This window comes from Brassica napus, unplaced genomic scaffold (assembly GCF_020379485.1).
Source record: "Brassica napus cultivar Da-Ae unplaced genomic scaffold, Da-Ae ScsIHWf_95;HRSCAF=166, whole genome shotgun sequence".
Taxonomy (NCBI): Eukaryota; Viridiplantae; Streptophyta; class Magnoliopsida; order Brassicales; family Brassicaceae; genus Brassica; species Brassica napus.
This window is the reverse complement of record NW_026016993.1, coordinates 80,533-102,684: the sequence shown is the minus strand read 5'-3', so window position 1 is coordinate 102,684 and position 22,152 is coordinate 80,533. Positions and strand designations below refer to the sequence as shown.

At 33.1% G+C, this 22,152-nt stretch overlaps 1 protein-coding gene across 1 annotated transcript; it reads left to right on the top strand.

Annotated features, from left to right (window-relative positions):
• Positions 1-12,083: 12,083 nt before the first annotated feature.
• Positions 12,084-14,988, top strand: LOC125606737 (plasma membrane-associated cation-binding protein 1-like). The gene is made up of 5 exons (XM_048775643.1): positions 12,084-12,492; positions 13,175-13,330; positions 13,675-13,764; positions 13,856-13,940; positions 14,409-14,988. Exons 2-5 carry the CDS (start codon positions 13,220-13,222, stop codon positions 14,801-14,803), a joined length of 681 nt encoding a protein of 226 aa, XP_048631600.1. The 5' UTR covers positions 12,084-12,492; positions 13,175-13,219; the 3' UTR covers positions 14,804-14,988.
• Positions 14,989-22,152: the final 7,164 nt, after the last annotated feature.

The following is a 22,152-nucleotide window of genomic DNA, read 5'->3' as shown; positions in this document are numbered from 1 at the left end:
TATTTAATACTATTTACTATAGATATTTTGTTTCTAAGTAATTGAGTATTTCTCTTTCTTATACTTTCTATTTAGTTATATCTATATTTATATTTTAACAGATAGATGTTTAAATCTTAATGTTTTTTTTCCATTATTATGTAAAATGGCAATGTTTAATAGAATAACACTTGACAAACTAGTCCAAATAGATTATATTATATGTTTTTTTCTTTTTTATTATAACTGTTAATGTTACATTACGGAGATAAGCCGTTTTTTTAGTGAAAAATGGTAATCTTACATATGTTTAATGTAGTTTTTTTCCATTTTTTTTTAATTTGTTGTTTACATATATATTGTTATTTTTAAATGTAAAATGTAATCTTACATATGTTTAAATGTAGTATTTCCATTTTTTTTTTATGTTTACATATTATTTATTATTTTCGAAATTATATATAATTTTTTTTTTACAAATAGTAATGTTACATTATGGAGATAAGCCTTTTTTTAGTGAAAAACGTAATCTTACATATGTTTAATGTTGTTTTTCTATTTTTTTTGTATGTTTACATATTATTTTTTAAAAATAAAAATGTAAATGGTAATCTTACATATGTTTAATGTAGTATTTCTATTTTTATGTGTATGTTTACGTATATTTATTATTTTCGAAATTATAAATAATATTTTGTTTTTTTTTATAAACGGTAATGTTACATTATGGAGATAAGCCGTCCTTTTTTAAGTGAAAAAGATAATTTTACATATGTTTAATGTAGTTTTTCCATTTTTTATGTTGTATGTTTACATATTATTTATAATTTTCAAAAATTAGTAATATTAAAATGTAAACTATATTTATATGCCACGTGTCATCTTTCGGGAGAAGTTTTTTTTTTGCTGATGTGGACGCTCTATGTAGCCTCAAAAGGTCCATTTTATTAGTAAGGATTACAAGATAAATAAATGGAAAGAGTACATATCTTAATCCATCTAGATTTAGGAAAACTATTAAAACATAAACTTATAAAGAAAAGAAAATAGGGTTTCCTTTTCTCCTGAAGTCGGCTCTCTCTCTCTCCTCTCTCTAGGGTTTCGGCCATTTCTCTATCTTCTATGTATTGGGCCGGTCTTGGTTATGGACATTCACCATTGGATTTATAACACTCCCCTTGGATGCCATAACCATACATGATTTGTAGTACGCTTCATGTTGCCTCATTAAAACCTTATCAGGAAAACCCAGTGGGACAAAACCATGATGAAGGAAAAAGAGTACAACACGCACTACTCCCCCTGATGTGAACCTCAGTGTAGGTTCTACATTATACGCATCTGATGCGTAATGTTTCCTGTATATATAGGATGGGAGTAATCAGCTAGTTTCATTACTAAGCCGTAACTAGACCACTTCGACTTCTTAGGTCGTTTCTCATGTCTCTTGACATTAAGTGTCTCGGTAAAGCATGTGTGCTAAACAATATGAACCATATTGTCCTCGGAGATCACTATTGGGTCTTTGCAAATCGTGTTTGCATGTGTCCATGCTCTAGGCGTGATTGTCTACTATCAACTGCTCTTTACTTTGGCCATTATAATTACCATCGACCATGTATCAATCTGGTCGATCTATGTTCGGGTCATAGACCTCGTCCATACGTGTCTACTACTTGTCTCATGAGTGTTCAAGATCAATGATCATTGCTGTGAGTTTATAATCTCTTATTATGGCTCTGCGGCCGAACACTCTCATGGATGTGGACATCGATTTCTTTGCCTTAGGTAATGCCATATTCATTATTCTTTGCATTCCTATCTTAATGATGGCGTCTCATGACCTTAGTTGCTGTGGATCATATCACACGCTAAGTATATATTATTAGGTCATGAATCTCGGCTTTCACGAGCTTATGGACTATTATACTTTATATCCGACAGGAAAGGATAGATTAAACATCTCTTCTTTGTCCTCACGACAAATCTTTGTGGGAGTTGGTCATACAGCAGCAGAAAACTATTATGCTATGTCGGATCCTTAAGGGATCTGATTGTCGGATTGCAACCTGATGGTTGATCTTTTCTACTAGCCCGTGATCAAAGGATAAGAGTCGGGCGCCTTTAGCAGAAGGGGCCGGACGCCTTTATCTGAAAGTCGGATGCCTTTTAGCTCAAGGGCTGGACGTCTCTGGCTGAAGGACCGGACGCCTACAGATACGTTTTGTATCAGTCTACTAACCTCTTTTAGGTTTAGTATAAACACAAGGGATTTCAAATTCTCATATGTATATGGACTGTTATTGGATTGTCTTTAATACAACTCCAAGATCATGCGTGATCACTTTCTTTTACATACTATATGCAACTGCTTTTGTTTCAGTCCATGAATCAGATTAGGAACAAAGCTGTTTTTTCAATTTTATCCAGTGATCCATATGCTACTACATCATTGTATCTAATTTCTTTCTTATGACCAGACCATTGTCAATTTTGAAATCTGTAGCAGCAACCACCACATAGGAGTTCATCTCCTTATAATATGTTCCTTTGATCTCTGTGAGTACCTTGTGTAACAAGCTATGATCTAATGCTGTTATTAGGAAATATGAACACTCTAGACCTCGTGATCATGTGCCTTTTCTCACGGTTTCTTTATCTCACAAGATCCATCTATTTCACTGGTTTTATCAGATGGCGTTTCTGTATATTTATATGGCCAATACGCCTATCTCTTCTTTAGATACTTTGAACCTCCACGTTTATCTTTCAATATAATCTTTTATGATCTTTATGAGTACTCTTTCGTGGGTTCATGATCCTCGTTTAAATCTTTATGTTCAAGTGATATTCTCTCATGCATCTTTATACAAAAACTCTTATGTGTGTGTGTCGACACTTTCATGTGGTTCCATTATGTTCCATACATGATCTAATCACTTTGAGATTTCATTATCCAGGACCTTTGTTACCTAGTAGTTTGGCGTCCCAAGACTACATGGTTTGGTACCTTAGATGTGTAGCTGCGCAGCCTTTTCTCAATGTCTGGTATGGTTTCTCTTATAACCTCGGATCTGTATTCTATGCACCACTCTTTTCTATCCGAGATTCCTTTATTTTATGGAACACTTGGTCTATCTTTTATAGACTATATAGCAACTTGATTATGTCACTTCTAGGAAATTCATTTGGTGCTAAGCTGGTTAGTCATTTCTCGGGTCAGTGTCTGGCATTTCGATTAGCTTCTCAATTAGCTAGCTTTATATAATCTTTCTTTGGACGTCTTAAATTATAATCTCTAGTCCGAGGATCTTTGCCAAGACAATGATGGTTAAAACCATTCTTATCATTCTTTTACATTTTAATCTTTCTTTGTCCAGCTTATAATCTTTCTCCTTTAATATTGAATATTCGGATTCATTTGTTTCATGCAATCCGTACCTGGCCACTATTTTAATCACCCATGTTTTGGCTCACGGTCCTTTGAATTCGTGGAGAAGATCTTATTCTTATATATTCTTAATCCTCTTCTGAGGTTCCTTCTTAGACGGCACATATATGTATGTGGTGGTTTATTCAAAATCTCTTAAGATGGTGTATGTCTGGTTTACGACCCGTATTCAATCTGAGATGGGAATATATCTATGCTCACTTATATGGCCTGATGCATATTATCATTCTATACATGTAAATTCATAATGTCCCCAAGCTTATAGACTTTATAGTCTTATCCTTATAGATAATAGCTTACATGGCCGATCATTTATAGTTGATGGCCTCTCCGGCCGGTTATGGCCTTTGCGGCCGAGCAATGTCTCTCATGGACTCTTCGGCCGAGTAATGGCCTCTTTTAGTTTGGCCGTTTAAAAACATGGTCTTAGACCATAGTAGTACACGAATTTGTAGTATTGATCATGGGTTTATCCTCTCACCCCCTCATGAACATACTATAATTTCGTGGTGCTTAGGATAATAAAGCCTTAATGAGTTTCCCTTTGTGTACATGTTTCACAACGTGAGATTTTTATGGGATAACTCTTTTTGTGTCTTTTCAATATTAATCTTTGCATCAAGTTTTAGACTAGGATGGCTAATCCTATCATGCCATATAGTGTATAATTTTCGTGGTGTATCTCAATATGGTCACCACGGCTCTTGCCTCTCGTCATACTGATCTTTGGCATAGTTTAAATCAGTAGAGATCATAGGTATAGTCTCGACCACTTTCTTATAAGGTCTTAGGCATTTTTTTTTCTTTCTTTAAATTCGAAGGAACTTGTTTCCTTCTTTGCCCATTGTTTCTATTTGGAAACCATTTATAACTCAATGGGTCACATATCATTGGGTGTGTATAATGCCTTATAGGCAATGCCTTAGCCATAGTTTCTTTACTAGGTTTACTATACCCCTTTCACGATTTCTTACTTGATATTGTGCCCTTTAGGCAACTCTTTATCACTGAACATCCATATGTTCAAGTAAGATGAAATCAAAACAAACTCTTTTATATATATAAAATCGTGAAATATCAATTAGGTTAAAGCAAATCACAAATCAAAGACTTAAAATAAAATTATCATGTCGAGATCTTTCTTTAGTCAATAGATAGGCCGGCCACAGCATCTGTTATTGTGGACACGGCTGCCTTGGATTCATCTTGATCCAATTTCCTCAGGATGTTTCATCTCACTGCTTTTCTTTAGCAACTTATTACTATGCTCAGTTAGTAATAGGTATGAGAGCAGATCATTATAGGTGGTGAAACCTTTTTCTCTATAGATATGTTGTAACAATAGATCTCTTGGATCGGCTATGAGGAAGGTCTTTTCCAGTAAGTCCTCCTCTGTTACCACTTCACCACATAGTCTCAGTTTGTAAACGACTTTGGACAAAGCAAAGTGATATTCATCCACCGACTCAAAGTCTTGGTATCTGAGACTCATCCATTCATGTCTGACATTTGGTAATAACACCATTGTGTATCTGGACTTTAATTATGTCCAAAGGTCACGAGGATTATCAATATGTAGATACTGATTTCTCAGTTCCTCAGTGAGATGATGGCGCATTATTGTAATGGCTCTTAACTTTTCACTTCTAGTTGCATAATCACCCTGAATGATACTCCTTCCGAGTCCTCTTGATTTCAGGGTAACTGAAGTGTTCATTGCCCATTCTAGATAATTATCTCCAGAGAGATTTAGAATGACATAATCCATGGGTTCAAATCTCGGCATCTGAAATCATATTATCAATCAATTCATTAATTTAGAATTCTTGCAACCAATTTAAACAATCAGTGCACATGATTTCATAAGTCTCTCTATAATACTTGGACCACACGGTCATGTATTGTGATGCTTAGATCTCACGGCCATTATGTGATACAACGATCTTAAGGATCGAATCATGATGCAATCCGGTTTATATAACCATCCGGATACTAGGCCACACGGCCACTTAAATATGCACTAAGCCACGCGTCTTTTAAGCAATCAAAGGCACAAGGCCGCAAGTGTGAGCAATGCATTAGGCCACACGGCCGTTCGGTATGTTTCGTAACAAAAACACAATGTCACACAATCCATATCAATTAAGTTTACCAATTTCAAGGTTGGTAATGTTTCAGCTAGATTATTAGAATCAAGTAATCTAGCAACCTAACTCACATTCAATATGTAAATATTCCTAATCTTTAAAGCAATCTTTCAAGCAATGTGAGATTTAAGGTTTTCAAGGCCTTTAGAAATATCAATCAAGATTAAGGGTTTCAAGGCCTTAAGGATTTCGAATTTTGAGCTTAGATAAATCAATTATCAATCCTAAAATCTCAAATCATCAATCAATACAAATTAATCTAGAAACCTCAATGATCAATCGATCAAATAAGGGCATTAAACAAACCGGTTTGAGCTTTAGGGTTTCAGTTTAAACAAGTCAAGCAATTCAGTTTCCGAGTTTAAACAATCCTAACAATCTTTCTAGGTGATCAAATAAAACAATCAAGTTTCAAATCAAACAATTAAAACCGATTTTCCAATTTAGGGTTTTAGGGATTTCGAAACTTTGATCTTTGATCAAGGAAATTTGATTTGAGATTCAAAATCATTAAGACTTTGATTTTAATTGATCAATGGATCAATCTCGAATTAGGGTTTAAGGGGATCAGACTTATTCGAGCTCCGATTTACTCTTTAGGATTTGATCTATTTTTTCCTATGGCTTTCATCTTTAGAGTTCTGATTTTAGGGTTTCAATCTTTACAAAACAACCAGATTTGATTCTTGTTTTCAGATTTCGAGTTACCTTTATTTTGTAGGGTTGAACCGGACCACCAAGTGAGCTGAACCTCTATCTGCACGTGGACAAACGCTGACTCCTTATCGGGTCGCGAGTTGGGAACGGACGCGAGCTGTCTCGGACGGTTTGGCGTCTGGTCGCGGATGTACGCTGAGGACGTCGGACGCAATATGATCTGGAACAAACGCGTCTTCTTCTCGTCGAGTTCGCGAGCGGCTGAGTAGGATTGCGAGCTGGCTGTGATGTGAACGTGGGCTGGCTCTGTTGTGTACAAGGAGCTGCGGATGTCTAGGATCAGGAACGCTTAAGGTCTTTAGTTGATCGGATGTTTGCAAGCCGAAACGCAAGCAAGAACAATTTAGGGTTCTTCGGGATTAGGGTTCCAAAAGTAAAACGGCGACGCGTATTGTATCTGAGCGTGAGGGCGCGTCTGAGATCGGATAGATGAGCTGTTTGCGCTGACGGATTCTTCTCGTCAAGGGCTTCAAGATGATATGTGGATCGTCGTCTGGCTCCTCAGAGTTTGAGAGATCGATCGATTTTAAGTTGCGCCGGGTTTAGAGTTTATGTGTGACGGATTTTAGTTTAGGGTTAGGGGTTGGCGATTTTCTTTCTCAGGGTTTTGGGAGTCTATCGTGCTGATAACGTGTTGTAATTAGAGAGTTTAGAGTCTGAATATTTCTGTGTTATTAATGATCAATAGAGGTTCCTTTATATAAGGATTACAAGATAAAGATAAATGGAAAGAGTACATATCCTAATCCATCTAGATTTAGGAAAACTATTAAAACATAAACTTATATGGAAAAGAAAATAGGGTTTCCTTTTCTCCTAGTCTTGTGGCCGCCTCTCTCTCTTCTGAAGCCGGCTCTCTCTCTCTCCTCTCTCTAGGGTTTCGGCCATCTCTCTATCTTCTATGTATTGGGACAGTCTTGGTCATGAACATTCACCATTGGATTTATAACATTAATATATTTGTTTTTGGACAACTTAATTTCTTCAAACAGCTAGGCCATGCGAAATAATTTTCTTTTCTTTTCCTAGTAAGTTTAATTTTCCTATTTCAGTAAGTTTGATTATTGTGATCATTGGGTTTTTTTATTTTTTTCGAACTACCAATTTTATAAAAAGTGCATATTATAAAATGTGCATATTACATAAAGAGGCTTTTGCCATACAGTCTCAGACCCATTTTGCTCTATTGGAATAAAGTAAAAATAACTGAAATTGAAAGAAGACGATAGGATTTCGATATCCAAGAGAATTTCATGGAGATTCTTTGGTTTGTTGATCGAAACAATGGCTCTGATCAATCCAAGGGAGTCTGAACTAAACCAGATTTTTGTGTAGCCAAGATGAATGGCGTGAGTGAGGGCTGCACGGATCGCTAAAGCTTCATCAACAAGAGACGTTTTTGCATGAGTTCGAAATTGGGATCCATGGGTAGATGGTGCTTCCTGATCTGAGAAGATCCAACCAAGTCCTCAGAATTTGAGACAGAGTTCCAAGCCGCATCTGTATTACATTGGATCGTTCGGTGGGGATTGAGGGAATGAGAGGTAAAGCTTGATCCTTTTTGTTGTTACATGTCGATTCCAAGCTCGACTGAGCTAAAGTCCACTCTTATGCTCCTGCGATGGCTTTTGTGACTACCGATAGAGTTGATGTCTGTCTTGATTCGAACAGAAGTTGATTAGGCTTGTCCAGATGGACAAACGATTCAGAAAAAGACGTTTCACGGGACTCCTGTTGGTGGTAGACGGACTTATTGCGCCGACGTTTCGAGAGCAGAAATGAAGGATGCGCAACTTGTAGAACAAAACGGTGTTTTAGGTTAATGTACTTTAAAAAAAATTGTAACTAATATTTTTTTTTGTGTACCGACTAATATATTATTTTATTAATTGTAATTGGTGTTCAATCCGGTAAAACCAAACCAATTAAAACCGAAATAGAAAAAATGGTTTGGATTTGGTAGTACCGAATATACCGAATAGATGTCATTTTTAAGAAACCGTGGTATATGGATATAGTTTGATATATAAACCGAATAAACCGATCAATTAAAATATAAAGTATAAGTATATGTAAATTATATAATATAATTAATAATATATACCTAATTTATTTTATTGGTATGATCTTCCTACTTAAATGTTTATTTTAGTTATTTAATATTTTATTTTAAGTTCAATTTTTTTTATCAAATTAAAAAAAATATTTTTTACTTTTTTGTTTAATAGTATTATGGATTACCGATATTTCTTACTTTTATTCCATAAAACTATTACTGTTATTAAATAAATATATTTACTGATTATTTAAATAGTAAAATAAAAAATAGATTATTTAAAAACCAAAATATCGCCATGTTATAATTAAATTTAAAGCCGATATCTAAATATAAAGTAAAATTCACAAAATATTTTAAGAGATAAATATTTTTACAGTTTTTTGGCATAAAACCGAATAAATCGAAAACCAACGGTATATAAACTGAACCAAACCATATTAAATATGGTTTTAATATGGTAGATATTTTTTATAAACCGAAACACCGAAAAACCGAAAAAACCGAACCGATATCCGGATTGAACACCCCTAATTGGTGATCATGTTTTAGGAAATGAAAGATGATGAATATGCCTCATAATTGATACATGGGCTCCACTACATTCTTTTCTTTTCCTCATATACTGAGGAACTAATGAAGAAATAATTTCTTTCTCTAATTTTGATATGGAACGTTTGTTCCTTTCTATTCAATTATATTTTTCAATTCAACTTTTCAAATGAATTTTTGTTTTTTTTTTTCATTCATTCCATTCATGGTCACCAATTAAAACAATAAATTTTTAAGAAACAGAATTTTTTTTTTTGCATTATTTACATCTAAGAGTTGAGATGTTCACGAAATATCAATTTTATGCAATATAAAGTTTTAGGCAATGTTTTAAACCCAATCCGGACATTGAATTGGATTACTCTATGAGTCATCGAATCAAGGTCGACTGTGGTTAAACCTCAAATTAATAAAATTATAATATATAATTATTTATGGACATAAAATAATTAACCAATAAAAATATGAGATAATATCAAATTTTCAAATTTTATTTGTTATTAAATATATTTAAATATCTAAAATTTTGTTTTAATTTAATTTTTCAACTGCCAGAAAATAAATTATATGATTAATTTTTAATACTAAATAAGAATCTGGTTAAAATTAAAAGAATAAATAATTAAATAAAAAGTCAAATTTTAAATCTAAAATAAATAAAAGACAATTTATAATAGATTATTAATAACAAACATAAAATAATAGCCTTATATTCTCATATCAATAAATTTTGGTTTTCTATACGATCATTTTCTTCATTTTTCGAAAGACATAGTAAAATTTTCATCAAATCAAAAGAACCATAAATTTTGTAGTTTTATCAATTTTTTGTAATATTATAAATGTATGGAAAATTTAATCAATTTATTTAGAAATATTATCAAATAAAAGAATGTACGGATATCCTGAACTAGAGGGTATATCCGCTAATGGATTATCACCATTTCCCACGGATTTTACGGTAATATTTGGAAGACCATAAATAACAAAGTTTTCAGTAACATCGATGTTGACCCCATAGATTAATTAAAATTGGCAGAAACTGAATCATTGATTTGGAGGGAGGCCCATGCATCGATAACTCAGAGGGTTACTCAAACGAGGGAGCTGGGGGAGGGTACAGTGTTGCCCCAAATACCGGAAAGAAGGTGTTTTACGGATGGGTCATGGAAGAAAAATGATATTTACTCTAGACAAGCTTGGTATAGTACTCTTGAAGGTTTTGATGGTCTTATGGGGGCAAGAAATACAAGGGCAAGTTTATCACCACTTCATTTAGAAGTTGAAGTGTTCATTTAGGCGATGAAATATATGAGAAATTTAAGATAGTATCACGTCACATAGGGCTAGGCATAGATCGTATATCCGGGATTTTGAAGGTATTTGTGGTTTCCTTCGTATGTTACGGATATTTAATTTTTCGATTTGCTTTGCTTCGAGAAAATACGGATATCCCGAAAAACGATATCCGGAAAATAAATAGAGATTTGTGGATGTTTACGAATACTTACGGATATCTCATCCGTTTAGATTAATACAAATAATCTTAAAATTCGATACAAATTTTTTTTTTATATATTTTTTTGCATTATATATAAAAAAAATTAAAAGAAGTAGTGAATCTACATATTTTGTAATTTTTTTAAACTTAGTTAACAATTATAATAACACCAAAACTTAAGAAAAAGTTATAATTGTCATAACCAATTTCTCTTATTTTTATGTAAAACTCTTATATAAGTAATAATGTGAATAGAAATTGTCAAATCATATGTTCGAATAATAATTATATAATTTTATACATTTAAAACTTTAAATATAATCAAGATATACATGTATTTATATATTGTCGGATCGGAACGGATATCCACTTCCCATAATTTTAATATTTGTGATTTGCTTCAATCTTAACGGATATTGATTTTTAGTATTTGCTTTGTTTCGAAAGTTTACGGATATCCGAATCGAATCAAAACGAATAATAAATCGAATCAAATTTAACGTAAAATGCCCAACTCTAACGTCACGTTCGCAACAGATTGTTCTCAATTGGTGAAGATGGTTTCGGAACCAGAAGAATTACCTGCTTTTGAAAGTTATTTGGAAGATATTAAGATACTGAAAGAAAGTTTTAATCACTCAGCGTTCATTCATATACCTCGGACGCAGAATACATGGTGCTAGGCAGCAATGGTCGTATGTCGTTCATATCGATGCAGAATTACCAGTTTGGTTCGCAGAGTCTTGGATGAGTCGGTCTATGTTGATGGCAAAAGAAAAGTAGAAATATTATCGAATTTTTCTGTGTTTTTACCAGGTCAACCGATGTCCAGTTAAATGTTTGCTGAGATTTTCGTTTTTTTTTATGTTTTTATCGGATATTATCAGATTTTGAATAATAATTTTTTTGCTACACTCAAACCGGATTTTATAAATTTCTGGATTTATCTATTTGATCGTAGATCCGGAAACACTGATTTTAGAGCATTAAACTCTTAAGTGTATTAGAGCTTGTTATCCATGAGAACCCTTCTAAAGTTCTTAAGCAATAAAAATATTAGTATTATAGTCTAATAAACTTGAAATCTTTAATTTTAATCTTGAAATAAAAATTAGATTAACTAAGAGTTGACAAGTGTCTTTTAGTACTCTCAAAATTGTTACAAAAGCTCTTCATTTAGAACACCATTACATTCTCTCTTCACTTTTTATTACTATTTTGTTTTGTTTCGGAGTGAGAACACCTATGAGAACATATATAAGAACATCCCATTGCAAATTACTTTAAGCGTCTCAAAACATAAGACCCGGCATTTTTACACCTCACATTGCTTCAGCAATATAATATTAAACAAATTAAAATCAAAATTACTTTTTCAGATTTTGAGAATAATCATAATCCAACTCAAAGTATGACAGATATACATCAACTAAATAATTAAAACAGAATAAACAGACGTTTTATGTGTTCAATTTCAACAGAAGATCATACATTATAATATGACATTTTGAACATATATGAGATAAGAAGCATATATGTTACCCCTATAGATAACCATCTAATATTAACAATCCCATTGGTACGGGACCTACTTTGATCTTTGCCAACTCTGTTTGATGTGACCGCCAGCTGGCATATTTCCATCTTAAATTTATGTTTACCCTTGCCTATCTGCGTTCTCTTCTGTTTGACAGTTATTCCAATATTTAACTTGTACTGCTGTCTCTGACCCATTTCCGGTTATCGAAGAAAATCAGAACTAAAATCACAGTGATTCCGAAACCGGTTTACATAAAACCATGGATGGATGATGTATTGAAAAGTATTTTCGGTTTAATGTTGCTTAATTGAGGAGATAACCGCGAAGAGACGACAGAAAACGGTTAAGATGCCAATTGAGGCAAGAGGGGTAAAGAAGAGAGGGAGGGTCAATATCGTAATTAAGAAGAAAACAAGTGGTGATTTGAAGAGAACCATATCTATATGACGTGAAGGGGTTTTCAGAGAAACAATTAATCAGTTTCGTGTGTTTCAAAGAAGAAGAAGAACAGATCGAGACGGAGATCTCGAAAGAGATTTATCATCTCAAGTAAGTTTCTATATCAAACTCGTGATGAAATTAACAAATTCAAACACAAACATGTGTTTTTTATACAAGCATGTAAATATATATATATGCGTCTACTTCGATCCTTTAGATATGTGAAAATATTCATCTTAACGGGCTGTTTAATTACTAGGGTTTGTTGTTCGATGGCTTCTCCAGATTATGTAGAGAAACAAAGTTAGTAAATATATAGAGACATGATACATGATTCCTGTTTGTGTTATCAATCGTTCTACGTTCAAATTATGAGAAGTTCATCTTTCATAGTGAAACTCTCGACTATTTCCTGATTAGTCTAGGTTTTGATTCGAAAAAAACACACACACACACACATAAGCATAAGCATAAGAATCTCTTTTTTGCACAAGGCAATTCGAAAATACTAATATCATAAACACATCTTCAGGTTTAGTTTAATTTGTTTGAAGAAATACTGTTGAAGAAGGATAAAAACATAATTTTATTTTATTTTGGTGTATTGCTTTCTGTCGTTTCGTAGAACATTAATTAGTTATATGTACATTTGTTTTTATTCACCAGCAGATATGTACTATAGATATATGACAGATAAGTAACGTGGGCCTATTATGCATGATATATTTCATATTTATTTTTTTCGTTCCAAAAGAATATGTAAATAACATTTTTCCTATTTCATTGACAGAATCGTTCGAGTTGAGTAGGTTTATTTCAGGTAAAATTATCAAAAATGGGTTACTGGAATTCCAAGGTTGTTCCAAGGTTCAAGAAGATATTCGAGAAGAGTAGTGTTAAGAAAGCTGCCGCTGCTGAAGCTTGCAAGACCTTTGATGAGTCTAAGGTACATATAATTACCTAAATATTCTCTTAATTATGAGGCTATAGGTCCCTCGAGACACCTTTATTTGATCATAAATATATTATCACGCATATACAAGTTAATTTGCTGTATATTAGGTGTTTTTAATAGTTTTTTGTTTGATTCCTGAAAATCAAAACCAATAAGCACATATCGATTGGACTCTAGCAATTAAGGCTTTTTGTCCTGGAATAATTATCCACTCATATTTATTGGGATTTTTTATTAGGATATTTGGGGTTTATGTGTTTGCTAATATGGGCACGTATGATGGATCAATTGGGTTTTTTACCAAAAAAAAAAAAAAATTTGGGTACGTATGATAGGAAGCAATCAACAAGGAAATTGAGGAGAAAAAGACAGAACTCCAACCGAAGGTCGTGGAAACCTATGAGGCCACGTCTGCCGAAGTCAAGGTCCCTATCTTCATTTTCTTTTCAATTATCTAATTTCAGAGCCATGGCTACTAGTGTTATTAAAATTCAAACTTAAAATTAAAATGGGCAGGCTTTGGTGAGAGACCCTAAGGAGGCTGGTTTGAAGAAAAACTCAGCAGCCGTGCAGAAGTATCTCGAGGCGCTTGCCGCTATCGGTAATGATTCAGTTACGCTTTCTCATTGTGCCTGTTATAATACCCAGACGACAATATTTGCTTGTCTTATTTTACCTGATTTATCGACTATATAAACAGTTATCGATCTTACACCAAATAGTTGCTGGCAGAAACTTTGGATTCCTATCACGTCCAATATATATCGTTTTTTTACGGATGTATATCTCGAGCTTAATTCATATTCTTATATCATAGAATCAAAAATATTCATTTCTCCTAGTTGTGTATATTAATAATAAATTGGACTAACACATTATAACATTTTTGGATTATATTGAATGTTTCTTCATACTTCACTAATTTGAAAACTTTAGGTTAAACCTCATCATCTTTATAGAAAATGTGTTTTGATATATTAATTGGATCATTTTTCTTCGTCCTACTTTTATTATATGGAAATAGTGTATTTAACTTATCTTTGTGTCTAATTATGATTTGTAAATTCAGAATTTCCCGGATCAACGGCTGTGAAAGACGCTGCGTCTAGCTTCGGAGCTGGCTATGTCTCCGGACCAGTCACGTTCATATTCGAGAAGGTATGTGTGTTCCTTCCCGAGGAGGTTAAGACACGGGAAGTACCGGTGAAGGAAGTGAAAGCCGAGGAGCCAGCCAAAACCGAAGAACCAAGTGGTGAGAAAGAGGAGATTGTTGAAAAGACCGTTACAACCGCTGTCGTTGAGGAGCACAAACCAGAGGTCGCCAAGGAGGAGGAGAAAAAACCTATCGAAGAAGTGAAAAAAGAAGAAGCTGCACCACCCCCGGCTCCAGAGGTGGTTGAAAGTCCGGCTAAGGCACCAGAGACGACGACGCCGGCGCCAGTGGCTGAGCCATCAAAGCCTTGATTTGATTCAAGACGGTATGGTTGCTTCTCCTTGTATGAAAACATCTGTACGTAAAAAATGAAAGGAACAAAAAACCTTTTTTCATTCTTTTTATTTTATTTTGTTTGTCTGTGTTCTTTTTTTTTGGTAAGTCTTTAATGTGGTTTTATTTACGTTTATGTGAATACAAAATGTTTGTTAATGTTTTTTTCCTATACAGTTATTCAACCAATTAGTTTATCCGACACATATATATAGTTCTGATATATTATCCTTCAATCAATTTAGTCCATTGATTGATTCGCATATATTTGTATAATTTTCTGATTTGTTATTCTCAGATAAGATTTTGTAATCTACAAGACTACTCCTATTTGTAAAATTTTTGATTAAACAGTTTTGTTAGTAGATTTTGGAATACTTTAATTTATCGATGGAACTACGTGGATGAGTTTATGTGCACGTGACATTTGATTTGTCTACCAGTAAGAGGAGAGCACATCGGATTTATTTAAGATAGTTGATGCGTGCAAGTAGGGATGGCAATTGGTACGTTAGCCCGCGGGCCTAACCCGTAAAGTCCCACTGCGGGGCGGGCTTGGGCTTACATATCTTAGGCCCGAGATATTGCGGGTCTTGCGGGTTGGTCAATTTCGGGTATGGGCCAATGCGGGGCGGGTCGACGCGGGTTTGCGGGGCATTCGGGACCCGCATGTCTTCTTCACCAAAGACGTTTGGCGTTCTGCTCACCGACGAAAAATGTGAGAAACGGCGACTGTGGAGGAAATTTTGGACCTTCTCTTCCACCCGTTGACTAAGGTCACCACTGGGCCTTATCTTCTTCATCGGTACCTTCTCTTCATCTTTGGTCTACAACCGTACTTCTTTTCGTAGAGAGCACCACCAGAGCTTCTCTTCTTCCTCGATCTACTACCATAGCTTCTCTTCTTCCTCGTTCTTCTTACTTCATCTACCATTGTAGCTTCACCTCTTCCTCGATCTATCACCATCTACCATCTACACAGGTATATGATTTCTTCCTCTCGGTAGACACGAGTTAAAGTTAAATCTTTACATGTTATTTATATCACTCGCCATTCTATGCTGTAATTAGATTACAAATTTACAATCTGCTACTAAGTTACAGACTTACAGTATTGAGTTCAAGAGTTCGTTTGCTTTGTTTGACATGACTAGTTGACTTGAAACATGATGGTTGTAGACTTTGACAAGAAGTTATCAGTTTTGTTTTCTTTTTTTTTTTATGTATGAGCTGTTTTGTTTGAAACTTTGATTGTTTTAAAGTTTTACTATTAATTGTCATTGGTATCAGACTGATTCAATATTACACTTTCATTCTTTAGTAGAGAAACCAAAGAAACCGTGTAGGCTAATATCATGTCTCATCGATGAGTTCTGAGATGTCTCAAGGTCAATGAGAAGAAGAGAACTAATGAGGACTGCATTTTCACTACCCGCGGGCCAGACCGCAAAGTCCTATGTAGCAAGCGGGGCGGGTTTGGGTAGAGGTTTAGGAACCGCGGGTTAAGGCGGGCTGACCCGCAAAGATCCGCCAGAAATAGAGACCGCAGCGGGGCGGGCCACGGCGGGGCGGGTTGTCTCAATTGCCATTCCTACGTGCAAGTAATAAGGAAATTTAAATTTTCTTAACTCAAATGAAGTGGTAACCACCTTGACCATTTCCAATGGTTTACTCTATTTTTTCCTCTAAAATAGAGTAACTCTATAATAGAGTTGGATGTTGCTCCAATGGTACTCTATTTTAGAGTGAAAAATAGAGTGATGAACAAAAAATAAAAAATTATTTTATATATAGAATAAAAAATAGGTTTACACTATTATAGAGTAGAAAATAGAATACCATTAGAGCATTTTTACTCTGAACTTTATTTTAGAGGAAAAAATATAGTGGGGTTAGAGATGCTCTTAGAGCAACCTCGACAGTTGGGATTGTGCATTGAGGTCTTGATTTAAATAAAACTAATAATTTATCAGAATTTATTTTCTTAAATAAATCATAATGTTTGATAAAAAATAAATTCATTTATATGGTGACATGTGTGCAAGATAGTTTTAAAGGGTATATAAAAATATCAAGTTTTGGAACTTTTCTACTATCTCTCTCTCCTTTCACTCTCTAATTTTCTTTTATGTTTCTTTTTCTTTAATTATTAAGAAACCCATAAAATGTCACAGTTGGAAGTGTTCTTAGGACATCTCCAATCATGACACCAAATTTGATATTGAAATTACACCATATATGATGTATTGGTGTCAAATTCTTTTTGTCATCCCCAACCATGACACCAAGTATCACATCAAAAATCATATTATATATTATTTAATGTTTTCAGTTTTAATACCTTTTATATTTTTATTATTTGAAATTGATAAATAATTGTTTTTTCACACTTATATCTCTAATTGTTTTTGTAATTTTATGTTTATTAAATTTATTTACGTTTATATTGTTGGTTTAACAATATTATATATTTAATATATCTATTATATATATAATATTATATTAAAAATTACAAACTATTAATTATAAAAAGCATGTAACAAAATAAAATATTTATTTTAATAAAACTTGTATTAGTTAGTAATACAATTTTAACTATAATATAAGATAAAAATAAGAAAGCTATTTCATTGTTTGGTTAATTTAATAGTATTACTTAAAGTTTTAATTATTTACTATTAAATCTAACATTTTTTGCTAAATATTAAATCTAACATTACAACAGTGTAATATTATTAATTTTTCATTACTAATTAAATATAACTTGAATAAAGATTATATATGATATTTTAAAATAAAAATACTTTATATGATAATCATTTAGTGATAAAATACAAACAATACAATATATTTATGTTTAATTACAAATTTGAACTGATTAACAATAATAATTAAACTATATCATTAAATGAAACATAATAAAATACGAATATTTGATATTTGGTATGATGAATACTGTTACACCAAATTTGGTGTAACACTATTCACTCTACACCAAATTTGGTGGGATAGTGTCATTTTTCTCTCATCGGAGATGAAATCACATTAAACTTGGTATTTTGGTGTCCCATTGGAGTTGGCCTTATATATCTTAATGGCAATCTTCTCTTGAATGTATTGTCCTTTCTTTAAAAGAGTTGCGTGATATTCCACTATACCCATTGTAGGCGTAATAAGAAATACTTATAATCATTTTCAATTGTAAAAAGTAGTGATGCTCATGGTTTTGACTTGACCAATTCAATCCCTTCTTTATTTTTTTCCTTCAAATCCAATTAATCCATGTTTTTACGCTCTTACTTCAATATAACCAAGTCGAATGTATGCTCTCATACATTTTGTTCTAACATAACCGGAACCAGAACCGATCTAAAACAAAACAACCAGTAAGCTTGTCGACCGTCCAAAAAAATTTCTCTCCCCCCTAAAACAAGTTTCTTAATGATCGAAGAGTTTTTGAAACTTGCAGTCTCTATGTAGTTTTTTGGACAGGATATTAAGCACTCGTCTAGTTTCATTGCCCCTCTATTATTTGATACCGAGAAGCATTTTTTTATTGAACCTTTAAACAAAAACTGTCATGAGCGTTAATTACATGCCTTTCTTTTTTAGAATAAATCAGAAACTAATCATTCTCTAAGCAACTTTCAAAATGGAGGTTAATCTTGGTCCATCCATTTTGCGTATGGAGCAACTAGAAGCAGACGTTTAAGAAACAGCAGAGGTTGATCTTGGTCAATCTCTTGGGTTTAGTTATGTAGGTGACACATTGACACTACGAAAGTTTTAGTTTATATTTTGCAAAGATAAAAATAGCTTAAAGTTGTTTAAGTGGAGTACAAGTATATTCTCATTGTGTTGCAAAACATTTTGCGAAACTATCAATGTATTGATCCAAATTAATTATGTTATACGCAATCACTTTGTGTGGCACAGGTCTTTGTTATTCAAACAAATAATTAAAGGTTGTCTTCTTAATGTGATACGATTCCAATTATACATAGAGCATGCTTAACATTTTTGAGTGAATAGTTTTTTAGAGGCCTTGATTGAGCTAAATCTTATAGGGAATGTGTTTTGATACATTTCTTAAGTCCGCAATGCCGAATAAGCCCATTATCATAAAAGAACAGACCTGCCATAGCATAGCATAGACTTATACAACAGTGGAGACACATCATTACCGCAGAACAAAAGAAACACAATAAAGTGAAAGAACAAGACGAGACTACACCAGAAAGTGAAGAATTGACAGGATCATCTCATAACCTTTTTTACAATTTAAAAATTCTTTCTGTAAATAAATGAAATTCCTTTTTTATCCCAGCTGAAATGAACTGAGATTAGCACTTGTGAGCCTAATCAATGAACTAATTCAACTAACACACACAACAGTAAATATAAAAATGGTTTTAGGGTTGAAACAGAACTGTGAGGACTGAGGTGTGAACTAAAGATATTACTATCTGTCAGACTAATAACTTACATATATCAAGGATTCATGTGTTTCAAGTTTCTGGCGAGTTAATCTATCAAACCGATAGCTTCAATTTTCTTCTCTCTAGAAATCTCGAAATCATCTTGCAATATCACGCGATTATATATGATCGCTATGTTCTATTATACAAATTAAGGCATAACAAAATAATAGTATGTTTGATATTTTCCGAAGTTTCCGTTCGCTCCCTCCTTAGATCATAACCATTTGAAATCTTAACGGTTCGGTTTAAATATTTTAGTCGGTTTACTAAAGAGTTAGTAGTTAGTAAATTGGCGATCTCGGACCAACCTAAAAATGAAAACATCTGTCTTAGAATCTTTTATACAGCAACAATTCTTCAAAAAGCTAACCTTTTTAATTAACAGAAATAATTTTATTATTTTGATATTTATCTTTGAGTCAATTGGCTCATTATACAAAAAGAATATGAATATTAGCAATCTACCTATAACATTAAATTTTAGTGTCTAGCAATCAAAGCACCATTATGTGGGATTTTGGGTATTTACCTAATTAAGAAAAAAGTTGTATGTATAGGATGCAATTTATCTTTATTTTATCTTTTAAATCATTTAAGATGTATTTTATTTTAATGGAAAAATATTGAAAATACTTACATTTTTGGCAAATTGTATTCCTTTTCATCTACAAATGTTTCTTCTAAGAAAAGCGTCAATGCACGCCAATGAAAACCTCAAAAAAAAAACAGAAATACCAAGAGAAAAATTGCAAAACAAATTCATGAGGAAAAGAGACAAAGTCGAACCCGTAGCCATTTACTAGTAAGGTTATAAGAAAAAAGTAACCACTCCATAAAGTCTCAATTCAAAACCATAGCCATTTACTGAGAAAGTTTTGCAATTGAAATAAAGTCGAACAATGGTACCAAAAAAAAAGTTTTGCAATTTGAAAAGATAAAAAGAAGAAGCCACCAACTCTCGTTTCTCTAAATTACATGAGCAACAAAACATGTAGAAATGCAGTTGGTACCCTAGTCCCTAGAAAGATGTCCATGTACTTCTTTAATTCTTTTGTGGAAACATTGGTTCCTACAACGTCAAATTTCATATCCACCTGAGAACATATAAATAGAAAATGATGGATTCGGGTCCTTCATCGGTGGTTGTTCATGCGTTTTCCGTCAATGATGTTATAGTATGCTTAAATATCCATGAACTCAAATTCTTGGCAAAAAAACAAAAAAATCACGAACTTATGTTAGTCTTCATTCATATAAAATCAGTTGTATTCCAATCCTACTTGTTTGGACCAGTGGAATCCATCATAATTACGATATATATGTCAGACAATTTTTTGCGGTGCAGTAACCTGCATAGTCAAAAGGAGTAAGCCGGACCTAGGCCTACTAACTAAAATAAAAAAATGTTCATACACGTAGTCTAAAACCAATAATGCCAGCGTTAAATTAGTCCAGTCCGTGACAACATTTGTAGTTCTCACTTCTCAGCAATCACTAAATATAAACGAGGGTTGTATATCCTTTTTTTGTAAAACAGTGATTTCATTAAAGAAACTTAGAGTGGGTTTGTTGCCCAAAGGGCTTGTTTAGCAATTAAATCGGCCCTAACATTTGCCGTTCTCGGAATAAACAGAAAAGAGATCGACTTGAATGAAGACGCCAGAAGGTAGATATCATTGATTGCGCCATAGATCTCCAACTTCATCTCTTTCTTGTTGATCGAGTTGATTAGGGTCTGAGAGTCCGAAAAGATTGAGGCAGTTTCAATACCAATGGAGAGGGCAAAGGTCATGGCTGAGAGGACAGCCAAAGTTTCTGCCATAAGGGGCGATGAGACTGAGGTCTCTTTCGCTGCATGTTGGGTTATCGAGGGTTGTATATCCATATTCAAAACCAGATGAATATTTTATTCATTGTTAGTTGAATTAACTATTCTTAAGTGTTTTCTTTCTTAAATTTCATTATGGAAGTTTTCATATGCTTGAAGAAAACTAAAAGTAAAAGATTGAGACGTTCATGATTTAGTCGAACTAATATGCTTATGTGTTTTCTATCTTAAATTTCATTCTGAAAGTTTTCATATGCTTCACAGCAATTAAAAGTAAAAGATCGAGACGTTCATTTTAGAAAAAAAAAAGCAGCATGCTCCAAATGAATAATCAGCTGTCTTCGGCTTTTCTTTTCACTTTAGGCCAGCAAAGTTGATGGGGGAGGGCCTCCTCTTTGTTCTTCTCAAACTTTAGGCATCTCAATAATCTAAAACCGAATAAACTATTTTCCCCCAAAGTTAGGCAAATCCTTAATATCCAACTTCTTTTAGTATTTTGAGCAAATTAACTCTAAACTTATTATGTTTTAAAAATTGATAAACACATATATATTATAATATATACTAAATATTTATATAAAAATAAATGAAAACAAAAACCCGCGCAACCTAGTGTTCAATTAATGTATCAAAAAAATTATGGATCTTCAAACAATAAGCTATAACAGTTAGAGTTAATTTGCTCAAAATACTAAACTAAAAAGAGCCCATCAAAAATAAAAGATGGATAGATTTGGTTTGGATTTTCACTAATAAACAAATGAATTATAAGGTATTCTTTATCACATTTTCCCACGCCAAGTATTTTCGAAGTTTAAATCCTTATTGTTTTTTTTTTTAACCGATTTTTCATACTAAATCCTTATTGTTGTATTGTTTCTTACATCGTTTCATGGTGAGCATTTTACCTTATGAATATAATTTTGTATTCCCTTCAACTTATTTTGTACATTTAAATTGCATCAATGAATATACTCTCTCATTCGAAGAAAAAACTCTTCTAGCTCTTAAACGAGAA